A 21,961-nucleotide genomic window follows, 5' to 3' on the forward strand; every position below is an offset into this window, starting at 1 on the left:
GCACAGCATACACGTTCAAAACCTGTTTTATGGTTTCAAATCCATCGATGACAACACTTTTAATTCTGTGCTTACATTTATCATTGGAATGTCTAAGGCCCAATGTCCACTTGCACACACTGATTACACTGCTGAATTCTGCAGCGGAATCCAGCCGTGCTGACGGACATGGACAGAAAAAAAGATTTTCTTATCGCCCCAGCGTGGATCTCCTCCATGCCGGATAGATCTTCTTTCTTCAGCACGGCAGACGTGCCAGGCGTATGCGCAATGCAGATTTATTTATTTTTTACTCCTCTGCTTTTCCGCGTATTAGCGGCACAGCCACAGTGACAGCTGTGGCTGTGCTGCGGATAGGACTGCTTCCGTCGACTTGAATGGAAGCCATTCTGCTATTGTGTGCGATCCGCACGCAGGGAAAAAAAACATGTCTGCATACTTTAAATTGCCCTGTGGATGCTAATGCATCCCTATGGGCGCACAGAGCTCTGGATCTCCCGCGTGGATTTTAGAATTAAAATCTGCCCGTGGACATTGGACCTTACAGTTTATCCAGAAGAGTGCATTTGAAAAAGCTGTTTAGCTTATATGAAATAAGACAAAATAGTCACTCAGATGTGACTATTTGCAAAGCAGACACGTCACTTGCAGCTCCATGAAAGTTTCAGCTACAGGACTTCATCCAGCCATCAAACATGGAGAGATACCTGGCTCCTTTTTCTGACTTGTAATTTGTAGCCTAATTCAGCATTCAAAGCCATTGCCTTGATTTACACCCATTAGAATGCTGGAATAACCGTCACACTTTCTATATCCAGGCAATATCCAGGCTTCTAACTTTTATTAGGGAGCCAATATCCTACAGCATAAGGCAAACATTCAGTCTAGGGCTTAAAGTGTACCCACACTTTCAGGTGACTCTTTAGAAGGGCACCTCTGTTTCTGGCCGTTATATGGCTTGTATCTTGCATTTACTACCTTTTCCCCTCTGCACATGCTATCTAAATCTCCAGTTTTTTTTTTCCTCAACTGGTGGGTGAAGACTAGCTGCTATGATGGCTTACATACATGGCACGCAAAGTAGAAAGCAGAATTACCTCTAACTCTCTGTACCACACTATCATAAGTAACAGCAGCATGGAAGACCTAATACAGCAATACTGAGCAGTGTATATGTGAGTCTAGTAGCTGTAAGACAATAATCACTACTTCAGGCTCCCTCCTTCCCCAGCTTCTCTCCATAGATTTCTGGTGACGGCAAGAGACCTTCGCATTAGCCCCTATACTAGTGATCATCTGTTGCATGTACGCAAGAATAACAAATGCTGATTGACCTGCTATATTGTCAGATCGGTGCTTGTTACCCAGGCAGAAAAATGCCCCATGTTAAAGAGCCATTTACTTAGGTGACCTCAAATAATCAAGTACCAATGACTAATGTAGCGAAAAAACTATATGCCAAAGAAGGGCTTGAGAGGAGGAGAACAAAAACTAACCTTTGGATAAGTTTAAAGGACCAGGATGTAAGTTTATCATGGATTGCTTCTCCTTTCAATTTCTGCTTAACAAACTTAGAATAAGAATGTCCTCCTACAGAAGACACTGAATATATTTCTTATACACAGTCTTTGGTGGGTAATGCCTTAACGTATTCTCCGAGATCAGAGAGTTCACACAAAGGAGTACGGATAACTAATAAATTAAACAAATCTTCACCACGCTACACTATACGGAGAGCAGCGGCATTGAAGACCTTATAGAGCGGTACTGAGCAGTGTAGATGTGGTTCTATTAGCTGTGAGACAGTAAAACACCCCTGTTAGCTGCAGCAGCATCTCTGTGTGTCTCTGTTCCTCTCACGTGGCTCCTCTTCCTCCTCCCTCTATAGACTTGTATGGGCAACATGATATCTGACCTGTCAGTAAGCATAAACCATCTTATCTACCAAAATGCATTTTGTCAGTTTCTCAAAATAAGAGACCAGTTTAGGAAGAAGGGGAGGAGGAAAGGAGCCTAATAAGGGAGGAGCTTTTTGTTTTATCTGTTTAGATATATTGTAAAGTTTATTATATTCGCCAGAGGTTATTTGAAGGTCCAGTGACCATTTAAAGGGTTAAGTAGCTCGACATAATTTTTTGATTTACATTACTTTATAAACTTGTATAACTACTTACAAATCTAAACACCTTTGTGTGTTTTTTTTTTTTTTGTTCTAGGCTGCTCGATTAGGTATCTTGCCTGCAGGACGGGGGAAGACTATACCTGTGCAAGGCAGGGGCAGAGGACGTGGACGTGGAGGAAGGGGGAGGGGTTCACTTAATCACATGGTTGTGGATCATCGCCCCAAAACAATATCTGTTGCAGGCTTTTATGAGAAAGAAAAAGAGGAGTTATTACAACACTTTGCTGTAAGTAAACAAATAACATTTGTATGCAGCTCACTTTTATGGCTTCTAATGTCACTCTGATCTGCTATGTATATTTCTATTTACTGTATATAGAAAGGTTTTGGCCTTTTTTGTTATAGCTTTAGTTTTTTCCATCTGCAGAAATTTGGTGATATTGATGATTTGAAAGAGGAGGAGTTTCCACCATCTGTTATTTTAACATTCAAGACGAGACAAGAGGCTGAAAACGTAAGTTTAGAGCTGGCATCAAACTCTTAAACTCCTGGTTGTTTTCTCCTAGATGCCTTATAATTACTGTGGAGTCTAGTTAATCCATAGAAAATTCCTTTGGACACTTTGAATATCTAGCTCCAAAATTGGGAGGGAAGAAAGCCTATGAAGTCGCCTCTGTCTTAGGTTTTGTTAACTTGGCTGCTTTAAAAGCTCTTCAAATTGCTGTTTCCCTAATATTCTTATTGGCATAATTGTCAGGTAAGCAGAGGGGGACATCCTCTGTTATAGCATCATCTTTTCGTAACGGTTTCTCCATATTTGTAATACTTACCATATGGTGAATGCCCCTAAAGGCCCAAAAAATGGCAGAATTGCTGTATTTTGTTTTTTTGTTTTTTGTTTTTTTTTTAAGCCTCCCCCAACTTCTCCTTCCCAAGAGAAAATTCAATTATGCAATACACTGTATAGACCTCATGATGGTGGCATTGAAAAATAGAACTCCTCGTGCAAAAAGGAAATTATCATATAACTTTCTATTTTTCTGTTAAAATTGCTATTACAGTTGAAATTTGGAGATGGGGGGGGGGGGGGCCTAAAAATGGCCTCATTAACAAGTACCGAACTAGGTTGCGCCCTTAACGGGTTAACAAATAGCATCAAATAGTAGAAGAGGTTTATTAAAGAGCCACACTGGTGTGAAAATGTATTTCTCCTTCTTGTCATTCGGGGACACAGGAAGACCTTGGGTATAGCTCCTGCCACTAGGAGGAGAACACTAAGTAAAGAAAGTTAGTCCCTACATGAGCTATGCCCCTCCTGCAGGCACTGAGCTAAATCCGTCCATATGAGGCAGACCTCCCTGCTCTGTAAGTTTCTTTCCTTTCTATTTTATTATTTGTCCATCTTTCCCCCTCTAGCTGTGAATCAGGGATGAGCTAACTTCCCTGATTGCCCCTGAGGGGGGTGGATGAATAGTGCTGCATGAGACACACTATTACTCCTTCCAAGAAGACAAAGTGGAACGGAGCAGCACAAACTGCTCTGTATCCTACCAGCCATGGGGTCACATGCGGTTCCCTTCTTTCCTCAGTTCTAGCGATCACTCACCACTATGTGATTGTCACTAAGGAGGTGACCCTGATGGTGCCCTGGGGAGTCGGAGAGGATAAAGATGAAGTGAGTAAAGTGGATGACTTTCAGCATTCAAAAAGTATCCCCCTCCTTATCATTTTCTTTCAGCCATAGTCCAGGGCTTCCCGCCTCAGCCATGATTCACCATTTATGGCCCATAATCCTACACCACACCCTCCCTCACCTTGCTGGAACACACATACACTGGAAAAAGGTCTTCTGTCCTCTCACAAGTGTCTCTCTGGAGTGGTGCTACTCCGGCTGAGTGCTGCTCTTGACACCTCTACTGGCCCAGTGCTCTGACTTAGGCCCTGACTTCTAGGTAATTACTACTTGCAGTCGGAAGGCAGGACTTCCTCATGCTTACAAGCTTGGGTTCAAATCTGTGCACTTTTGTGGGGAGGCCTTTCTCTTATGGGGTGGCGCTTCTAATTGAGCCCTCTGATTCTAGGGCCACTTACGGGAGATGGGACTTCTGATTGGCATGGCTGTGGGGGGCAGGAGTTCCTCTCTGCCGTGCAGTATCTCTGTAGGTTGTCACTACTACCAGCCCCTCCCCACTTCCAGCTTAGGACTCTCCCTTGCAGCCAGCCTCCTCCAACAGCCTTCTAGAGGAGCTCAGTGCAGCTCTTTAGCAGCCATTTAGTAGCTTGCTTACAATTCGGGTACCATCTGCCCTTAGGGATGCCATACTCTCTCATGTCATCGTCTCTCCTGGGAAATAACAGGGTCCATCGGCTACCGCTTGCACCCTGTCAATTTCGCCAGCATGACTTTGTATAGCGAGACCTACTTTACTTCTCCACAGCTCCTGACTCCCTCCTTACTTTGGTAGCCTTCTCTATTCCCATGTTTTCCCAGCTGCAGTACCAGTCTCTTGCTGGTCTCGTCTACTTCATAGAAATCGAATCGGGTACACACAGAAAATCTCCACCCATCCTTCATGCCTCTTAGAGAACAAGAGTGGCGTTTACCACAAGTGCACTTTACCCTCACAAGAAGAAGTAATTGTCAGTGAGTCTACACCTGATTCAACTGTACAGTGATGGCAAGCGTCAGCCACGTTATCCCCCTTCCATAGGAGGTGTAATGGTGTACAGCATGTTCCTGTCTCTCTCATGACTATTCAGTTGTGCCACGAGTCATCTGCCCCATTACCCCCTTCCTGAGGAGCGGAAATGGTAGAACAGTAAGACTCCATATATCTTCAGACTGCCCCATGACAAGCTTACCCCCTTTCAGAGGAGGAGTAAGTGTAGTACAGGGAGACCCTGTACCTCTCACGACTTTACAATATCATCCGTCTAATTACCCTCATAGGAGGAGTAATGGTACTACAGCGGGTCCCTGTATCTCTCATAACTTTGTCGTCATACAGTAATCATAAGACACATAATCTTCTGTCTCATTTATCTCTTTCATAGGGGAGTAAGTGTAGTATGGTGAGCTGGGGTATCTCTAATGAATCTGTATCCCACTTGATTGCTCAATGATAGCAGCCATCCTCTGCCTCATTACCCCCTTCCATAGGAGGAATAATTATATTGCTATGAGACTCCGCACCCCCCATGCCTACGCAATTCTGACGAGCGGCATCTCCCTCGTTATCACCTTCAATGCAGGGGTAATTGTAGTGCTGTCATACTCTGACAATCATATAACGCTCTCCTCCTTAACTATTCTCTCAGAGGAGAATCTGTGGAATACAACTGGGCGTATTATTGGCCATGTTGGCAGAGGCAGTTATGAGGTCCCCATATTACTGCCAGCTCAAGACGTAAGTGCATTACACCTGCTTACCTGGAATACTGCTACCCTCTACGCTGAACACGAACAGTCACTTCACACCCTTCTTGCTGAAGTCGCTGTAATAAGGCACGATATACGTATATACGGCGAATACGTGATCCATAGTACTATTTCCCATAGGAAACAGTACGTTGTTGCTACTAGTTTCTGGTAGCATGTCTATATCATATTACCTCAGATTCCATGCAGTATTATTTGTGCCCATTGGGAGCAACAGACTGTCAGTGCCCTCTTTTTTTCTGTTCCCACCCACTTAGGTACTGCATTTTAATAAAGTATGTCCCAAGGTCCTGTGTCCACCAATGACACGGAGGAGAAAGAAAGATTGATTTATTTATTTATTTTTGGTACTTGGCTTAAAATCCCTTTTTTGTCCCATTTATTGGGGATAGCTACACTCAGTTTATTCCTTGCTAGCACTGGTGGTGGTTTTCTCCCAAAAAGGGATACTTGTTCCAGCCTGGTTTTATTGTGAATTATTTTGGGGTTTCTTTGGGTTATGATCTGTCTTCATTGACTTAATGTGTTCATTGGTTCTCTCCTACTGCTTGTGTACAAACTGATTTGGCTCAAAGCCTGTAGGAGGGGTATAGCTGGTAGTAGGGGCTAACTTTCTAAGTGTCCCACCTCCTAGTGGCAGGTGCTACACCAAAGGTCTTCCTGTGCCCCCCGGAAAGGGACGAGAAAGGGATTTTACAGTAAGCAACAAAAATCCTGGTTTTGGGGGGTTTTTTTCCATCCTTAACCCTCACCTGATTTCCTGTCACACTTTGGAAGTCTCTATATATTGCAGCCACTGCCCTGCTGTGTAACCTCCTGCCTGATGCTTATCAGGAACCATCTTGCAACTGAGATGTTTTACGTTCTGTCACATGATCCATTAGCACAACGTTTGCTGAGTCTCTACCGTTTTTTTGTTTTCTTTTTTTTTTTTTTGACCTGGTGGGTGGACAGTTAAATACCTTCTGTATTCACTTAAAGCTACAGCCCATAGGTATACAGTCAGGAGGATGAACTGTGATCTCCTCTATTATAACTGTGTGACCCGAGCTATGTAATCATCAGTAACTGAAATAGGAGTGCCTGTGTCCCCCTCTAGGCAGTTTCTGTGGTATGGAACATGTAATAACATCATGTGAATTGAGAATCTGACCAGAAAATGAATCCATAGTGTCCAGCAGATTTGAGCTGATCAGAATGGAGATCGTAGGACTATCTGATGATAGAGATTCAGACAAAGAAATAACTAAACAAGATGAAACTAGCCTACTTGTATACTTGGGGGATATGTACATAATGTTTTTTTATTCTTTTAATCACCGGAGTGGCCCTTTAAAGATAAACCTTCATTTTAAAACACTAGAGGGGGCACTTTTAATTTTATACTGAAGATTATATAGAAGTGCAAAGTTAAGTCATTTCCCTCTTGCGAGAGCGTAGAACAATATACAGAAGTACATAATCTGTGTAATGATTGGCTTCTTATTATGACACGTGTTCAGCAAACTTTTTACCAGCTAAAATATAATTATGGCTATAACTGAATACTAGAAAAGTTTATAACTAGTATAGACAACATGCAGGGGAATGAATGGTTAAGCTTCTCTTAGTGATGAGGACTGACCGCCAGGTAGCTTAGGAAGCTGGGTTCACGGTGATCAGCTCTACACCGGCCTGGCTTTTAGTTAAAAAGGGTTGTCTTAATGAGACTGTCCTTTTTAAAGGAACATTCCAGTCATATGAAGTTATGCCCTATCCTCAGGATATCTGATCAGTGGTGGTCTGACTGTAATTGTTGTATCTCCTCATCATATAACCTTGGTTTTATAAGAAATACTGAATATCCTAGGAATACTAGAACATATCTACAGGGTATAATAGAAATGGCTCTTGGGTGGCGACCCGACTCTGGGAGTGTTATCATGTACGGCAAACGCATCCTGGCGGAGATTGAATAGAGGGGTGACATACAGCATGCATAGCTTTCTCTATTCAAGGGTATTATAATTACAGAAAATTGGTTATAGGGTCAATTAGTAATGAGTTAACGTTTGTATTATAGTTCTACTTGAATTCATTTTAGATTCTAGGTCCTTTTTATCAATGTTTTTGTAGTGGTTTACTTCATTTTCTTGTTTCTCTTTATTTAGGCTGCTAACCAAGGTTCAAAATTTAAAGGTCGAAAGCTTATAGTTTGCTGGCACAAACCTAAGATGCCTTCTTTGTCCACAGAGGTTGAGGAGGAAGAGCCCAAGGAAGAGGTATGACAAATGTAGCTTTAGAATTTGTTATTCCTCAGTCCCCTTGAAGCATGAATTATAAAAGCCCTTTAATTCTTTACATGATCATTTAAAACCGAAGACCAGTAATTTTTCACTTCAAGATGGGCATTGTACCCTATGTGCCCACATTCAGGGTTGGATTATATCAACTAGTATGTGACAGAAATTCAATGTTCCCACGATGGACCTTACAAAGTAAAAAGTCCCAGTCTTGCAACTAATGGTCACCCTTCACCCCTCCCCTCCCTCTTTTTCACTGTCACCAGGAAGCAGAGACGTCCGATCCTTTTCTTCATGAAGACGACGATGAGGATGAAGATGAAGATGAATCTCGTTACTGGAGAAGATGAAAGCACCAATAAAACAAGAAAATGTACATAAAAGTTAATTTTTTAAGCCGTGTTTACTGACATTTTTATTATAGTAACATAAGGAAAGAAGGAAGAAAGTGTGAACCCAAATGAGCCAATTATTTTCTCCTTGTCACAGGAAGTAAATATATCAATTGTGTAAATCATTGAATTTAATGTTTTTCTATGAAAGCCAAAGGCTAGAGACTGTTTTGTGTTTGTTTTTTATTTTAATACACATGGTCCTACATGGAGAGTAAAGTAAGAAATATTTTTGAAAGTCTTTAAAGTTATAGTTTTATTTTTTAAATTGCTCCAAGTCTACCCATTCACCCACCCACAGCAGATTCTCCGTATCTGAAGTATGTATGCCATGCATCCCATAAAGTGCAATCCTTCATCCATATTACAAATTAACATTTGGGCGATTTAATATACAAGAATAACCTGATTTAATGTCTAAAACATTACCTATAAGATGTTCAACCAAGGCTTTATAGTGCAAACCCATAACTGGACAACTTGTGCCAAACTTGGCTTTCTGTATTGCTGTATAAGGTAGAAATACTGGATTTCTTGGTGGATTGGCTAGAAAGCCATTTAGGATCTGTGTATTTTACACAAGTCAACTATTTTGTAGTTCTCTGCCAAAGGATTCTTTGCCATAATTGACCCTAAATTAATGAAGCAGATAGTTCTGTAATGAGTGCTGTGGCAGAGAATATACCTGTTAATACAGATACAATTATTTGCAATTTCTTTATAGTCTAGGAACTATCAACTATATAGATAGCTCACAGGAAGCAAGTATATCTTAGACCTGGAGCTTCTGCAAGTGTCTATCAATGATGGGCATTTTCAATGTTTGGGTGGCTTAAATACTCACCTTACCCCCTCACCCTTTTGGAAATACTTGGTCATCCTTTCTAGAGGGAGCCTGTCATAATGTGGAAGCATCAACTCGAAGGCTAATGTAGTTTATTTGATTGCACACTAATATTTGCAAAGTGATTGGCCGTATGGAGTTTAAGGCTGGGACTACATATCCAACCAAAAGAAAATTGGTGCAACTTGTCTGCAACTGTTTCAGAGCTGCAATTCGGCTGTTTAAGCAAGCTAAATTGACGACTAGTCAGAGGCAAGTCGCTTGCAACATGGTTTGATGTCCGTAGTGGAAGAGCTGCATACAAGCTGCCACCAAAATGCAACAAAGTTGGATTTTCTGTGACCGTCAGGGTGAAGTCACACGAACGTATATCGGCTCGGTTTTCAGCCGAGCCGATATACGTTGTCCTCATCTGCAGGGGGGGGGGGGATGGAAGAGCCAAGTGCAGGAACTGAGCTCCCGCCCCCCTCTCTGCCTCCTCTCCGCCCCTCTGCACTATTTGCAATGGGGAGAGGTGGGACGGGGGCGGGGCTAATTCGCGGCCCTTAGCCCCGCCCCCTCCCCTCCTCTTCCCATTACAAACAGTGCAGAGGGGCGGAGAGGAGGCGGAGAGGGGGCCGGAAGCTCAGTTCCTGCACTTGGCTCTTCCATCCTCCCCCCCCTGCACACGATGACAACGTATATCGGCTCGGCTGAAAACCGAGCCGATATACGTTCGTGTGACTTCACCCTCAATGTGACACCATTGACAGTCGTTAGATGTGCCATCACATTGCGACACTGCGATCTTCGTTGTGCGTGAGACATGTTGCCATGTAGCTCTAGCCCAACTCCTTCACAAATATTGTCCAATGTTGCAAAACCTCCCTTCACTAATAGAATGTATTTGTTATAAGGGAATAGAAATGGGCTCCACTTCACTGGTTGCTCTAATTTTATCTAACCAAGCTCAAAGTTTTGTGCCTAGTATGTTTATAGTACACGTTAGTAAGGAAAACTTTGTGTATGGCTGCTTTGAGTAATGCCTATTTTTTTTCTTTTGTGTTTGCCTGTGTAAAAGGATCCTTACTTTTGAAAACTTGTGCAGATTTTCTGGCCATGACAAACCTCAATCAACTACATTAGCAAATCAGACAGCGCTCATTAGTTCCTTTTTAGATGAAGCAGTCGTTAGTATGATCATTCATTCACATATGGTTTCATTATTGTTGGCAGCACATCGGCTTGCATAAAAGGGCCTCTAAAACCCATTGATTTTGGGAAGCTAGTTTCTCAGAAATGGCAGTTACTACCAGGCCCTCGTTGCCAATCCTGATGTCGAATGCTTTATATGATAAAAGAGCAGGGAAGGGGACAAGAGATTTATATATTATGTACAGACGTTTTCTCAAGATGTATAATTTTGTACATAACTTTCTCCTTTCGGTGTACTGAGATAGCAATTCAATAGATGCCCCAAAAAAGTTTTATTTTTCTATCAGCAGCAGGGAGCGGGAAGACCAACCGAATAAGTGAAAACAGCAAGTTCTACGGTGTCCACAGCTACAGCAAGCTAAGCCTTTGTCACAGATAATCCTATAGTTGTCACAAAAGTATAAACTATTGTATATGTCCATGAAAGTATATACCGACCAGTCAGTCTCTTGATCCTATGGTCAACCACCTCATTGTATTTTTCAGAATGTGTTGCTAAAATGTGTCATGTTTTTGAAAAGTTAACCCAAGGACCTGTTATGTCGAGTGCTGTCCCTCCTATTTAATGGAGCTTCACTGAAATGTTTTACTGTATTTTTTTATCCTGCATTTCTATAAAGACTAATTGCATGTATGAAGCTGGTATATTAATACTGAAACAGCTACTTACTGGTTTGTTGGGTGTGTTACTGTAGTCCTAGCATTGAAATGCATCGCCAGTAGATGAAATCTGTTTCTTGGCCCTTTTATAAACGGGCCATGTGTGTAGATGCAAAACAGGCCACCACTTAATTTTTGATTGCCACAATCGCAATTTTGAGTGCCTTACATTAAAAAAAACATCATTTTGCAGTACAGGTTTTTATTTTGGGTAATGTAAGTTTTTTTTTTTTTTTTCTCTTTTTTTTTTTTTGTTTTTTTTGTTTTTTTTTTATGCTTTCTGTGAATTTAGGCAGGCAGGGAGAGGGAGGTTGGAGAACTCCGTGACAAGCTGTCCTGATCCCATATTATAACGTTTTCATAACTAAAATGTCCCATAGTCTTCCCTGATAAATCCATTGGTACTATGTGGTAGACAGATGCAAATTGACTTAGGCTGCATTCGGATGACTGAATTAAATATCTGGTCCTCCACATACAACTGTAATCCAAAGACTGGTTTGATCCAGTCTTTAGATTTCAGGGAATCTGTTCTTTAAAAAATATAGAAGGGGGGGGGGGGGGGGGAGGTTTTTGGGATGCTTTTCCTGATTATAGATGCCCATTTAAACTATATTTTGGCAGCATAAAGCCATATTTACATGGCTGATATTCTCCTGCGAGACGGACTAGAACCGCATTTAAATAGACATTGTTTGCAATGGGTCTAATTTACATGCGATGTCCATATTATGTGTGATGCGAGCCGTACTCGAGAATCTTTAGTAGGGATGAGCGAACGTGTCCGTTACGGACACATCCGCACCCGGACACCGGCTTTGCCGAACACTGCAGTGTTCGCGCGTAAGTGTCCGGGTGCCGCCGGGGGGCGGGGAGAGGCGCGGCGGCGCGGGCGGCAGTAGCGGGGAACAGGGGGGAGCCCTCTCTCTCTCCCTCTCCCCCCCACTCCCCGCCGCACCCCCCCGCGCTGCCACGGCGGCCCCCGAACTTTTTCGCCCGAACACTGAAGTGTTCGCAAAGTTCGGTGTTCGGGCGAAAAAGGGGCGGAGCCGAACGTGTTCGCTCATCTCTAATCTTTAGCTTGACTGCCATCGGCTGCGTAAATACGGCTTAACTCTGTGTTTATAATTGGCGGATTCTCCACCACGAAAGGCCGTAAATAACAGGGATTTAGGTTTGGACTTTGCGCCTCTCGAAAGAAAAGGGACAATCTGCAACCTAACTTGACATAATGCGCCTTTTAAACCAATACCGCATGTCAATTTTTGCTGCAAGCTTGTTTTTCTATAGCATATGGGAGAGATTTCAGGAAATCTAATCCTCCCAGCTAGTAGTGTAAAATGCGGCAGATAGTCTACAGCTCATTTCGCTGTGCAATATCTCTGCATTTCTGTTGTGAACATACCCTAAAGTTTTATTGCACATGCAGATTTTGGTGCAGTTTTCTTTTAGTCGAAGGCTAATCCTACAATGACTGGCATAAAGGACGGACTTAAGTGGAAGGGGTGTTTCCTTCTTGTTTTTGGCTACAAACCCATCAATGCTTCACTAAACCCTGCATATCTATATTCAGTCTTGGGGATGGGGGGGGGGGGGGGGGGTTGGTGATGTACCAACACTGCTGCCAAGGAGCAATTCCTTATACTAACCATATGGGATTGGCCTTTGAAAAATCAGAGCCCTTTTGCAAAATTAAAGAAAAAAAAAATGATTTAATATAAACCACTAGTCTACTTTTTACATTTTTTGCATAATTTTTTTCTTTATTTCCACCCTTTTGCTGTGGTCCTAAAATGATTTCCCATTGATTTAATCAAAATTCTTATGAAATCTGTTTTGAAAGTCTTCAACTGTTGATAGGGGTTTATCATTATATTCACACTTTCTCTAGTTTTGTTCAAATCTGTATGTTGGAAAGATACACCATTTTGCTAACTTTTTAATTGCTGTATGTTTTAATGAATTTTCACAAACTTATATAGTAAAGTGCAGTCATAAGCAACTTAGGAATGTGTTCATTGTAGTTGTTATACCCTTGTATCGATGCACCTTTTTTGCTGATTAGCTGTTTCATACCAACATTTTCGAAGAAACAAGGGCATTTATTTAAAAACAATCTTCATCCCCGCTCATTTGAGAGAGAATACAAGCAGTGTGAACCGAGTGGATAATAAACCCTCTTCCCTTTAGGCTGGTTGCACACAAGCGTAATCTGGTGGCAGATCTCGACCCAACATGAATTGGTGGCATCCTTGGCTTCTGTCATTAGTGCTGGCCTTGTGGGCATAATGCTTTTGTGAAACAAGCCTTAGGGAGGCTGGTTAAAGGATCATGTGGGTAGGTTTGGTTCTTCTGATGTACAGTATACTTGTATTATAGTTTTTACAATCTTGTGAACTTGTGTCATAGTATGATAGACAATACTGTTGAATTTCTAATTGTTTATACATTTAAAAATCATCCTATGTAATGTTTTTGTTTTATTGACTTTTTTTTTTTTTTCCAAGCTGAATTTCTTAAAGCATGTTCACTTTTGCAATAAAGAAACATGGGTCAGTGGTTCAAAACAAAGACAACAATCAAAAGCAAAAAAAAGACAAAAAAAGAAAATATTCACACAAACTTATATTACACATTCTCTGAATTTGGAACGAATCAGAACCACTCCAGACAGTTTACAGCTAAACATGGTGTCGTCTCACTTTTTTCAAATACTATGGGATTTTTTGTTTTGGTTGGGGATGCGGCTTTCTTTGTTGGGGGTGTAGTCAGAAATCTGGATTCAGAGCAATATCTCAATACTGGTGTCTTATATTGAAATAATACTGTACTTAAAAAGGATGGCCTACACAATAGTATGGTGCATTGGTTTATGGCACATGGATTGCAATTTTCTGTTGTGGCTCTTATAAAAGACTGAAAAGTCCATTTGCAAACTTGAAGAGCAGCATTGGGTGAAGAAGGTAGCTGGTAGGTTCTGCATATCAACGTTTTGTGGGCCTGCAACTCCGACTGAAGTAGGGAAAGTGTACTCTAAGCGGCCTCCGCCTGCTGCGATACATGCATGTAGCTGTTGGACAGTGCTGATGCTGACATTGCAGGACTGTGTTGGCGAACAATGCTGTGTTGATTCAGTGCAGATTGGAGATGAGCGAACCTACTTGGCCACGCCCCTTTTTCGCCCGAGCGCAGCGATTTTCGAGTACTTCCGTACTTGGGTGAAAAGATTCGGGGGGCGCCGTGGGTGAGTGGGCGGGGGTTGTAGCAGGGAGAGAGAGAGGGCTCCCCCATGTTCCCCGCTGCTACCCCTGCTCCGCCACGCCCCCCGAATCTTTTCACCCGAGTACGGAAGTACTCGAAAATCGCGGTGCTCGATCGAGTAATTACTCGAAACGAGTAGGTTCGCTCATCTCTAGTGCAGATGCAATGTAAATTACTAGAAAAGCACAACCCAATCAGAAGACGATGTAGAATTTATCGTGACGGTCTTCTTTGGACCTGTGCTTATTCAAGGGGCTCTTGACGCAGCACGGACCTGCATTTCAGGAGGGGGGCCTTTTTATGGTAGTATTGAGGGAAGCAGACTTTGTTTTTACATTTGGTGCCCATATAGCCCTATATGCTATAGCTTCAAACCAATTTTAATGTGACGGTAAAGTCAATGCATAAAACTTTAGATTGTATTGGCTACTGCACAATATTCATCTAGTTAATTAAATGCTCGTTATTAAAGAGCTCTTTCTCACAATGTACATGATGTATTGTTTGCTAGTAAGTTCAGAAATCATAGAATCATCTTTTTCTGCACAACTGTCCTCAATGATCCATTACAAGAGTTCCTGAAAGAGGTTATATTGCTCCTCTTCCTCCCTTCCATAGTACTCCCTTTTTGTTTGGCACCTTGCTGATATATCAACAAGAGTGGAGCAAATATCTTGTATAATAACCAAGAATCTAATCATCCCCAACTCAGTTGTGTACCAAAGTGACATTTTACATCTGATCACTACCGTCATTAGTGTTGTCCAGCTACTAGCGTCTGCAACAAGGTTATCTGTGTACCCTGTTCGCTGGGCCCACTCCTAATTGTGGATTCTCTTAAGTCTGCATGTCTATATTGCTTTCAGCACGAATATTCAATTGGTTCAGAAGTGTTAGTTCAAATGTCAACATCCCCTTTATCCAAATCCTATTGTATTGGTGCTCAGTGTTACGGTTAATGTATAACTTCTTTTCCAGCGCAGTAACCGCTTGATCTGCTACTGTGGGGGTTGCTTCATCTAGCCAATGGTGGGCTACCTGTTTCCTTGCAACATCAAGTCATCTTGTCACCCCTATTTTCTCATATCTAGTTATTGGTAAATCGTCTACATACCCAAGGACACAGACAAAGGGAGTATGATCTAAAAGTAACCTCATACACATTTTCTATGAAAGAATGTACTTCTCCCCAGTATCTATTCAGGTTTGGGCATCTCCATAACATGTATTATCCTGCTGATTGAGTCTTACATCACACACAAATGGGATTGTCTCTCACGGCGATATTATAAAGAAAATTCAGGGTGTGGTATACTCTATGCAACAGGGATAGCTGCGACAATTATGTGCCTCACTTGGTGACAATTTGGGTGCCTTTTTTTTAGGAGCACTTACCATTACAAATCTTCAATAGGACTTATGTTTCCTTCCCTCTTGTTTTGATTTTTTTTTTTTTTTTTTTGTAAATGGGTGTCAAGAATTGAAATGACCCTGCAGGAGCTTGCATATCTATGTTCTTTTCCCGGTAGGTGTGGAAGATTTGCCTACCCTAGCAGTTAGTGCAAAGTTGGTTTCCCCGGAAACCCAAATGACTATCATATACCTGCCTTTTCTTGAATTCTTCTGTACTGCGGCTGCTCCATCTGGCAAGCCATTGGACATGCGTAGTACAGATTTTCCAGCACCGTCGCTAGGTGATGACACGAGTTCTGTAACCTTTCCACAATGTCAATTGGGGAGGGGCTGTGCGTCAGACGGCTTCTATTGACTTCAATGGAAGTCGTCTTAGCGGACACTGCACAAAAATAGAGCATGCTGCGATTTGTCCACAAGCGGAACATCACAATTGCTTTTCACTCGGGTGCAGGAGAAAGCGCTTTTCCATTGCATGCTATGTACGGTATTTGCTGCGGAATTCGGGAGCGGACACCTGCCCCATATTCTGCAATGTGAATATGCCCATGTACAGGCGGCCTCAGAGTCATGCAGCTTGTCTAACTCAATCAGCCTCATTCAAAATTGGTATATACTGTGTATTGTCTTTTATCCCCTCTATATCCCTTATCTTCCACTAGATCAGTATTCATCTAGTTGAGGAGTCCCTTCCCCCATTTTTATTTATGTAGCCTTTCAATTCTCTGCATATCCTCCCCAGTTATTGCAGCCGTGCGCTTCTAAAGCTAAGATGTCACTATTTGCTAAAGCTTTTTATTTGCGTCTATCAAACGTCAGCATTCTCCAATCCTGTCTCTGTTCTCCCCGTGATTTACATCCCATGGGATTCCACAGAAGTGTATCTTGCTTAGAGAGTCTATATTGAACCCACATCTAAAACTGTTTAGTTATGTTAATTTACAGATAAATATATTTTCTGGCAATATTTCTTCTGACCCGGTAAATGCGATTTTTCTGAGATTTGACGTACATGACATCAAATCTTATGAGTAGCACATACATTTATTTCATTTTGATTTGCAACATGATATTACTATGGAAAACCTGGTGACCTTGCCTACAGCCTCAAAATGCACCCTCTTTGTTGCTTAATACAATGTAGTGGAAAAATATAGGGTGTAGGCAAAAAGACGGATCTAGTGCTATATTTCAATACTAGTGTCCTATATTGAAATAACAGTAGTGTACTTGAATCGGAAGGCATGGATGTGCTACATGATGGTCCCCGTGGGACCTGAAACATGGATTTCAATTTTGTGTTGTGGCCTCTGTAAGAGATAGTAAAACCCTTCAGGGGCATGAATATCAACTATTCCCAGACTTAGCTCCCTCAACAGTGGCGAAAAGAAGAGCCCTCAAACCCTATTTGGAGATCCTTCAACAAAAACGAATACAATATAGGTGGGGGGTTCCCATTCAGGCTCACATTTTGCTATTGTGATTAAACCCATGCTATTGTTTTTATATATATATATATATATATATATATATATAGGGGATGCCCAACGGTGTTTCGAGGACCTGCAATTTCAACAACCTTCTCTAGAACCAAGCTCCCCACCTATATCCCAGCCTCCTAAATCCCCCAGGAGATTACACAGAAAGTAAGGAGTCATGAATTTTACTTATCACCCTCCAATTGGGACACTTCATGACGTCTTTTACTACCTGCTCAGACACTTAAGAAAAGTTTAATCAACTGACTCTATGTAGAATTTTGACGAAATCTCCCCAATGAATTTTGAGAAAGGTCACCTATTGTAACAGTCATAGGTCTAGCCAGTGACCGTATACATCACCTTCTCTCAAATAGGATTCAACCCTCTAGATCCTCCTGAAGTACACGCAACGATGAAAGAATGTGATTCCAGAGAACTACCACATTCTTAGTCACATTGTCCTTCTTGTAACATTTCTAGAGCGACATTCTGGATGAGTTATTTCTCATCATTCTTTAAGTTCTAATTGAGTGTATATTTCGCTCACTTTTAGTTTGGTAACAGGGGCTACATGTAATGAGAACGTTCTTAAGTTACAGGGGCAGATTTGTTGTTCAGTTAGAAGAAAAAGGGCTTAGGTCTGGTCCGCATTGACCGGTGATTGCTATGCCATATGTATGATGATTAAAAGCTGTTTAGATATATTATCTGCCCCCCCCCCCTTTTTTTTATTTCCTTTTTCTACACCCCCCCCCCCCCCCTTCTTCCACAGTTTTGTTTTTTGTTTGTTTGTCTTCCCTACTAGTTCCTTCCTTGATTACCCCTCTATTTTCCTCCTTTATTTTCATGATTTCCTCAGGAGAAGGGGTCTCCTCACTTCAACTTTTCAATACAACTACCAGTTTCTCTCTGGCACCACTGCAGTGTGCTGAAACGGTTTGAGAGCTGCTGTGGTAGTCATAGCAGCAACTGCCATGTACAAATAAACTGTATTGTCTTAAATATTACACCTCAAGGTTGGCAACCCATTCCACCCCCCTCCCACCCCACTCTTCCCTCAGCTCTCTCCTTTTCTCTCAGGGCCTGGGACCCCTGGATATTATTTTATGTTTCTGATAGGACTGAAGAGTCTTGACAGCCTACAGAACACCATCCATTCCTACTAATACATGTAGGGACAAATGACACTGCAAAAAAGGACCTTGCAACTATCTGCAGAGACTTTGAAGATCTCGGAAAGAAGGTAAAGGAACTAGGAGCACAGGTGGTCTTCTCATCCATCCTCCCAGTGGATGGCCATGGAATAAGAAGATGGAACAGGATTCTATGGTGAACAACTGGCTATGGCGATGGTGCCGTCAGCAAAGATTTGGATTCCTAGACAATGGAGTGAATTACTTATATGATGGACTGCTTGCTAGAGACGGGTTGCACCTTACAAAAACAGGTAAGCACATTTTTGGTGGGCGCCTTGCTTCACTTATAAGGAGAGCTTTATACTAGAACAATATGGTAAGGGAAGTGAAAAGCCAGATAAAAATATACAGCTAATTAATACATTTGAGACCCCAACTATTAGAAATGGAAAGAAAGAACATAGACAAAAAAAAATCAGGAGAGGAGCAAGAGACACCGATCACAAACTAAAATGTTTTCATACAAATGCACAGAGCATGGGAAACAAACAAGGAGAATTGGAACTCCTAACACAGGAAGAGAAATATGATGTCATAGGCATCATGGAAACTTGGTGGAATGATACACATGAATGGAACACAAGGATAAAACTTATTTATAAGAAACAGACCAAAAAAGGGGAGGAGGCATTAGTGATTATGGGAGATTTTAACTATCCAGACATTTGTTGGGAATCTCTCTCAGGTAAAAGTAATGGATCCAACAAATTCTTATCCGCTCTTGCTAACAACTTTATCTTCCAAAAGGTAGAAGAGAAAACAAGGGGATCTGCTATCTTGGACCTAATTCTTACCAACAGGGAGGAAATGGTTGAGTAAGTAAGGGTGGCTGGGACCTGAGGAGGCAGGGATCATGCTATCCTTGAATTTTGGATAAAAAGGGGAGGAAGACCTGAGAAGACTCAGACCTCAAGGTTGGATTTCAGAAAGGCAGATTTCAATTAACTCAGAGGGTGGGAAGAATCCAAAGGCTGGATGTTCTTAAAGACAGAAATGCCCAAGAAGGTTGGGAAATATTGTGAAATGAGATTCTCAAAGCACAATCGTTAATAATCCCTAAAAGAAGGAAGAATGGGAAGCATTTAAAGAAACTGGGAGGGATGAATGCAGAACTTGCACACATGTTAAAAACAAATAAAAATATGTTTATCAAATGGTAAGAGGGGGAAATATCTAAAGAAGAATATAATGCGGTCTGCAGAAACTGTAGGGCAAGTGTCAGAAAAGCTAAAGCTAACAAGATGAATGCTTACAAGATGAAAATGGTGAATTGGTTAAGAATGATGTTGAGAAAACTGAACTTTTATATTCTTATTTTGTATCTGTTTTCCCTGTGCTATTGGGGGAATAAAAGAATGCAGGCTATCTGTAAGCAGAGAGACGGTGAGGGAACACTTAGCTAACTTAAATGAATTCAAGTCTCAAGGTCCAGATGAATTACATCCTAGGATACTAAAGGAAGCAGCAGAGGTAATTGCTGAACCACTCGCCATAATTTTTGAAGATTCCTGGAGAACAGGAGAACTCTCCGAAGATTGGAAAAGGGCAAATGTTGTCCCTATCTTCAAAAAAGGGAAGAAGGTGGATCCAGGAAACTACAGGCCTGTGAGCCTGACTTCTATACCGGAAAAGATCTTTGAACAAATTATTAAACAGCATGTATGCAAGTACTTGGATGAAAATGGAGTAATTAACCAGAGCCAGCATGGGTTTGTAACAAACAAGTCATGCCAGACTAATCTAATTTCCTTCTATGATAGTATCACTGACTGGGTTGATCAGGGAAATGCGGTGGATATAGTTTATCTTGACTTTAGTAAAGCATTTGACAAAGTATCTCATACTATACTTATTGAAAAAATGACCAAATATGGCATTGACAATGCAACTGTTAGGTGGATTCAGAACTGGCTGAGTGATCGTACTCAAAGAGTGGTCATAAATGGCTGCACATCCAAGTGGAAGAATGTATCAAATGGGGTACCACAAGGCTCTGTCCTAGGCCCAGTTTTGTTCAACATTTTTATAAATGATCTGGAGAAGAGAATTGATGGGAAACTGATCAAATTTGCTGATGACACAAAGCTAGGAGGGATAGCTAACACCAGAGAAGAGAGAGAGAGAGTATTCAAAAAGATCTAGAATAGCTTGCACAGTGGGAAGCGACTAAGAATGGTTTTTAACAAGGAGAAAAGCAAAGTCCTACAGCTGGGCAAGAAAAATGAAAAAAAGCACATACAGAATGGGAGGAATTGAGCTAAGCAGCACATGTGAAAAAGACTTGGGTATACTAATAGATCATAGACTGAACATGAGTCAACAATGTGATGCAGCAGCCAAAAAGGCAAACACAATTCTCGGATGTATTAAGAGAAGCATAGAGCCTAGATCACGTGAGGTCATTATCCCCCTCTACTCTTCTTTAGTCAGACCTCATCTGGCTTACTGTGTCCAGTTCTGGGCACCACACTTTAAAAAAGACATAGGCAAACTGGAGCAAGTTCAGAGAAGAGTTACCAAGATGGTAAGCGCTCTGCAAATCATGTTCTATGAAGAACGGTTAAAGGATCTGGGAATGTTTAGCTTGCAAAAAAGAAGGCTGAGAGGAGACTTAATAGCGGTCTACAAATATCTGAAGGGTTGTCACACTGCAGAGGGATCAGGGCTGATTCCTTGATTCTCATTTGCACAAGGAAAGACTAGAAGCAATGGGATGAAACTGAAAGGCAGGAGACACAAATTAGATATTAAAAAAAACTTTCTGACAGGGTGATCAATGAGTGGAACAGGTTACCACGGGAGGTGGTGAGTTCTCCTTCAATGGAAATGTTCAAACAAAGGCTGGACAAAAATCTGGGATGATTTAGTGAATCCTGCACTGAGCAGGGGGTTGGACCAGATGACCCTGGAGGTCCCTTACAACTCTACCATTCTATGATTCTATGAACATTTTCAAGACCCATGATCTCGTTTTTCATTAAAACTCAACATGCATTTGCATTTGATATTTCACATTTTCGTTCCCCTCTTTTCTAAATTCAGTGGAAGTAGTAAAGTGGGATTCAGAACTATACATCTAATTCTGAGATGGGAGTGCACTATTTTAGGAAGGACCGGCAGTCATAGAGGGGTTGAAGAAGGCTGGAGGCTTGAGGCATCCAGTCTGTGCAATATTCCACCTATCCCAGGAAAGTGCACAATTTCCAGGCTTTTCTTGAGAATGCCTGAACTGCCTGGATTTTGTCAGTAATAATTGTGCCTAGTGCCCTGGAAATGCCATGACCTAGGAACACAACTGTGGTTTGGCAAAACTTAAAGGGGTTGTCTCGCGAAAGCAAGTGGGGTTATACACTTCTGTATGGCCATATATGCACTTTGTAATGTACATCGTGCATTAAATATGAGCCATACAGAAGTTATTCACTTACCTGCTCCGTTGCTAGCGTCCCCGTCGCCATGGATCCGTCTACTTCTGATGTCTTCTTGCTTTTTAGACGCGCTTGCGCTGTGCGGTCTTCTGCCTGGTGAATGGGGCCGCTCGTGCCGGAGAGCTGGTCACCGCGTCGTCATCGTAGCTCCGCCCCGTCACGTGTGCCGATTCCAGCCAATCAGGAGGCTGGAATTGGCAATGGAACGCACAGAGCCCATGGTGCACCATGGGAGAAAACCGCAGTGCA

At 41.9% G+C, this 21,961-nt stretch overlaps 1 protein-coding gene across 4 annotated transcripts in view; it reads left to right on the forward strand.

Annotated features, from left to right (window-relative positions):
- Positions 1–11,483, forward strand: part of RBM27 (RNA binding motif protein 27) — a 52,352-nt gene extending 40,869 nt beyond the window's left edge. For 2 of the 4 annotated variants that reach the window (XM_066591254.1, XM_066591258.1), the window contains 5 exons: positions 2,217–2,408; positions 2,550–2,636; positions 7,712–7,822; positions 8,110–8,216; positions 10,561–11,483. In XM_066591254.1, coding sequence (XP_066447351.1) covers positions 2,217–2,408; positions 2,550–2,636; positions 7,712–7,822; positions 8,110–8,193 — 474 coding nt within the window. In that variant the 3' untranslated portion in view covers positions 8,194–8,216; positions 10,561–11,483. Of the gene's footprint in view, positions 1–2,216; positions 2,409–2,549; positions 2,637–7,711; positions 7,823–8,109; positions 8,477–10,560 lie in introns of those variants that run through there. The other 2 variants (XM_066591256.1, XM_066591257.1) reach the window with 2 other exon arrangements.
- Positions 11,484–21,961: the final 10,478 nt, after the last annotated feature.

Source organism: Eleutherodactylus coqui, chromosome 2 (genome assembly GCF_035609145.1).
Source record: "Eleutherodactylus coqui strain aEleCoq1 chromosome 2, aEleCoq1.hap1, whole genome shotgun sequence".
Classification (NCBI taxonomy): domain Eukaryota; kingdom Metazoa; phylum Chordata; class Amphibia; order Anura; family Eleutherodactylidae; genus Eleutherodactylus; species Eleutherodactylus coqui.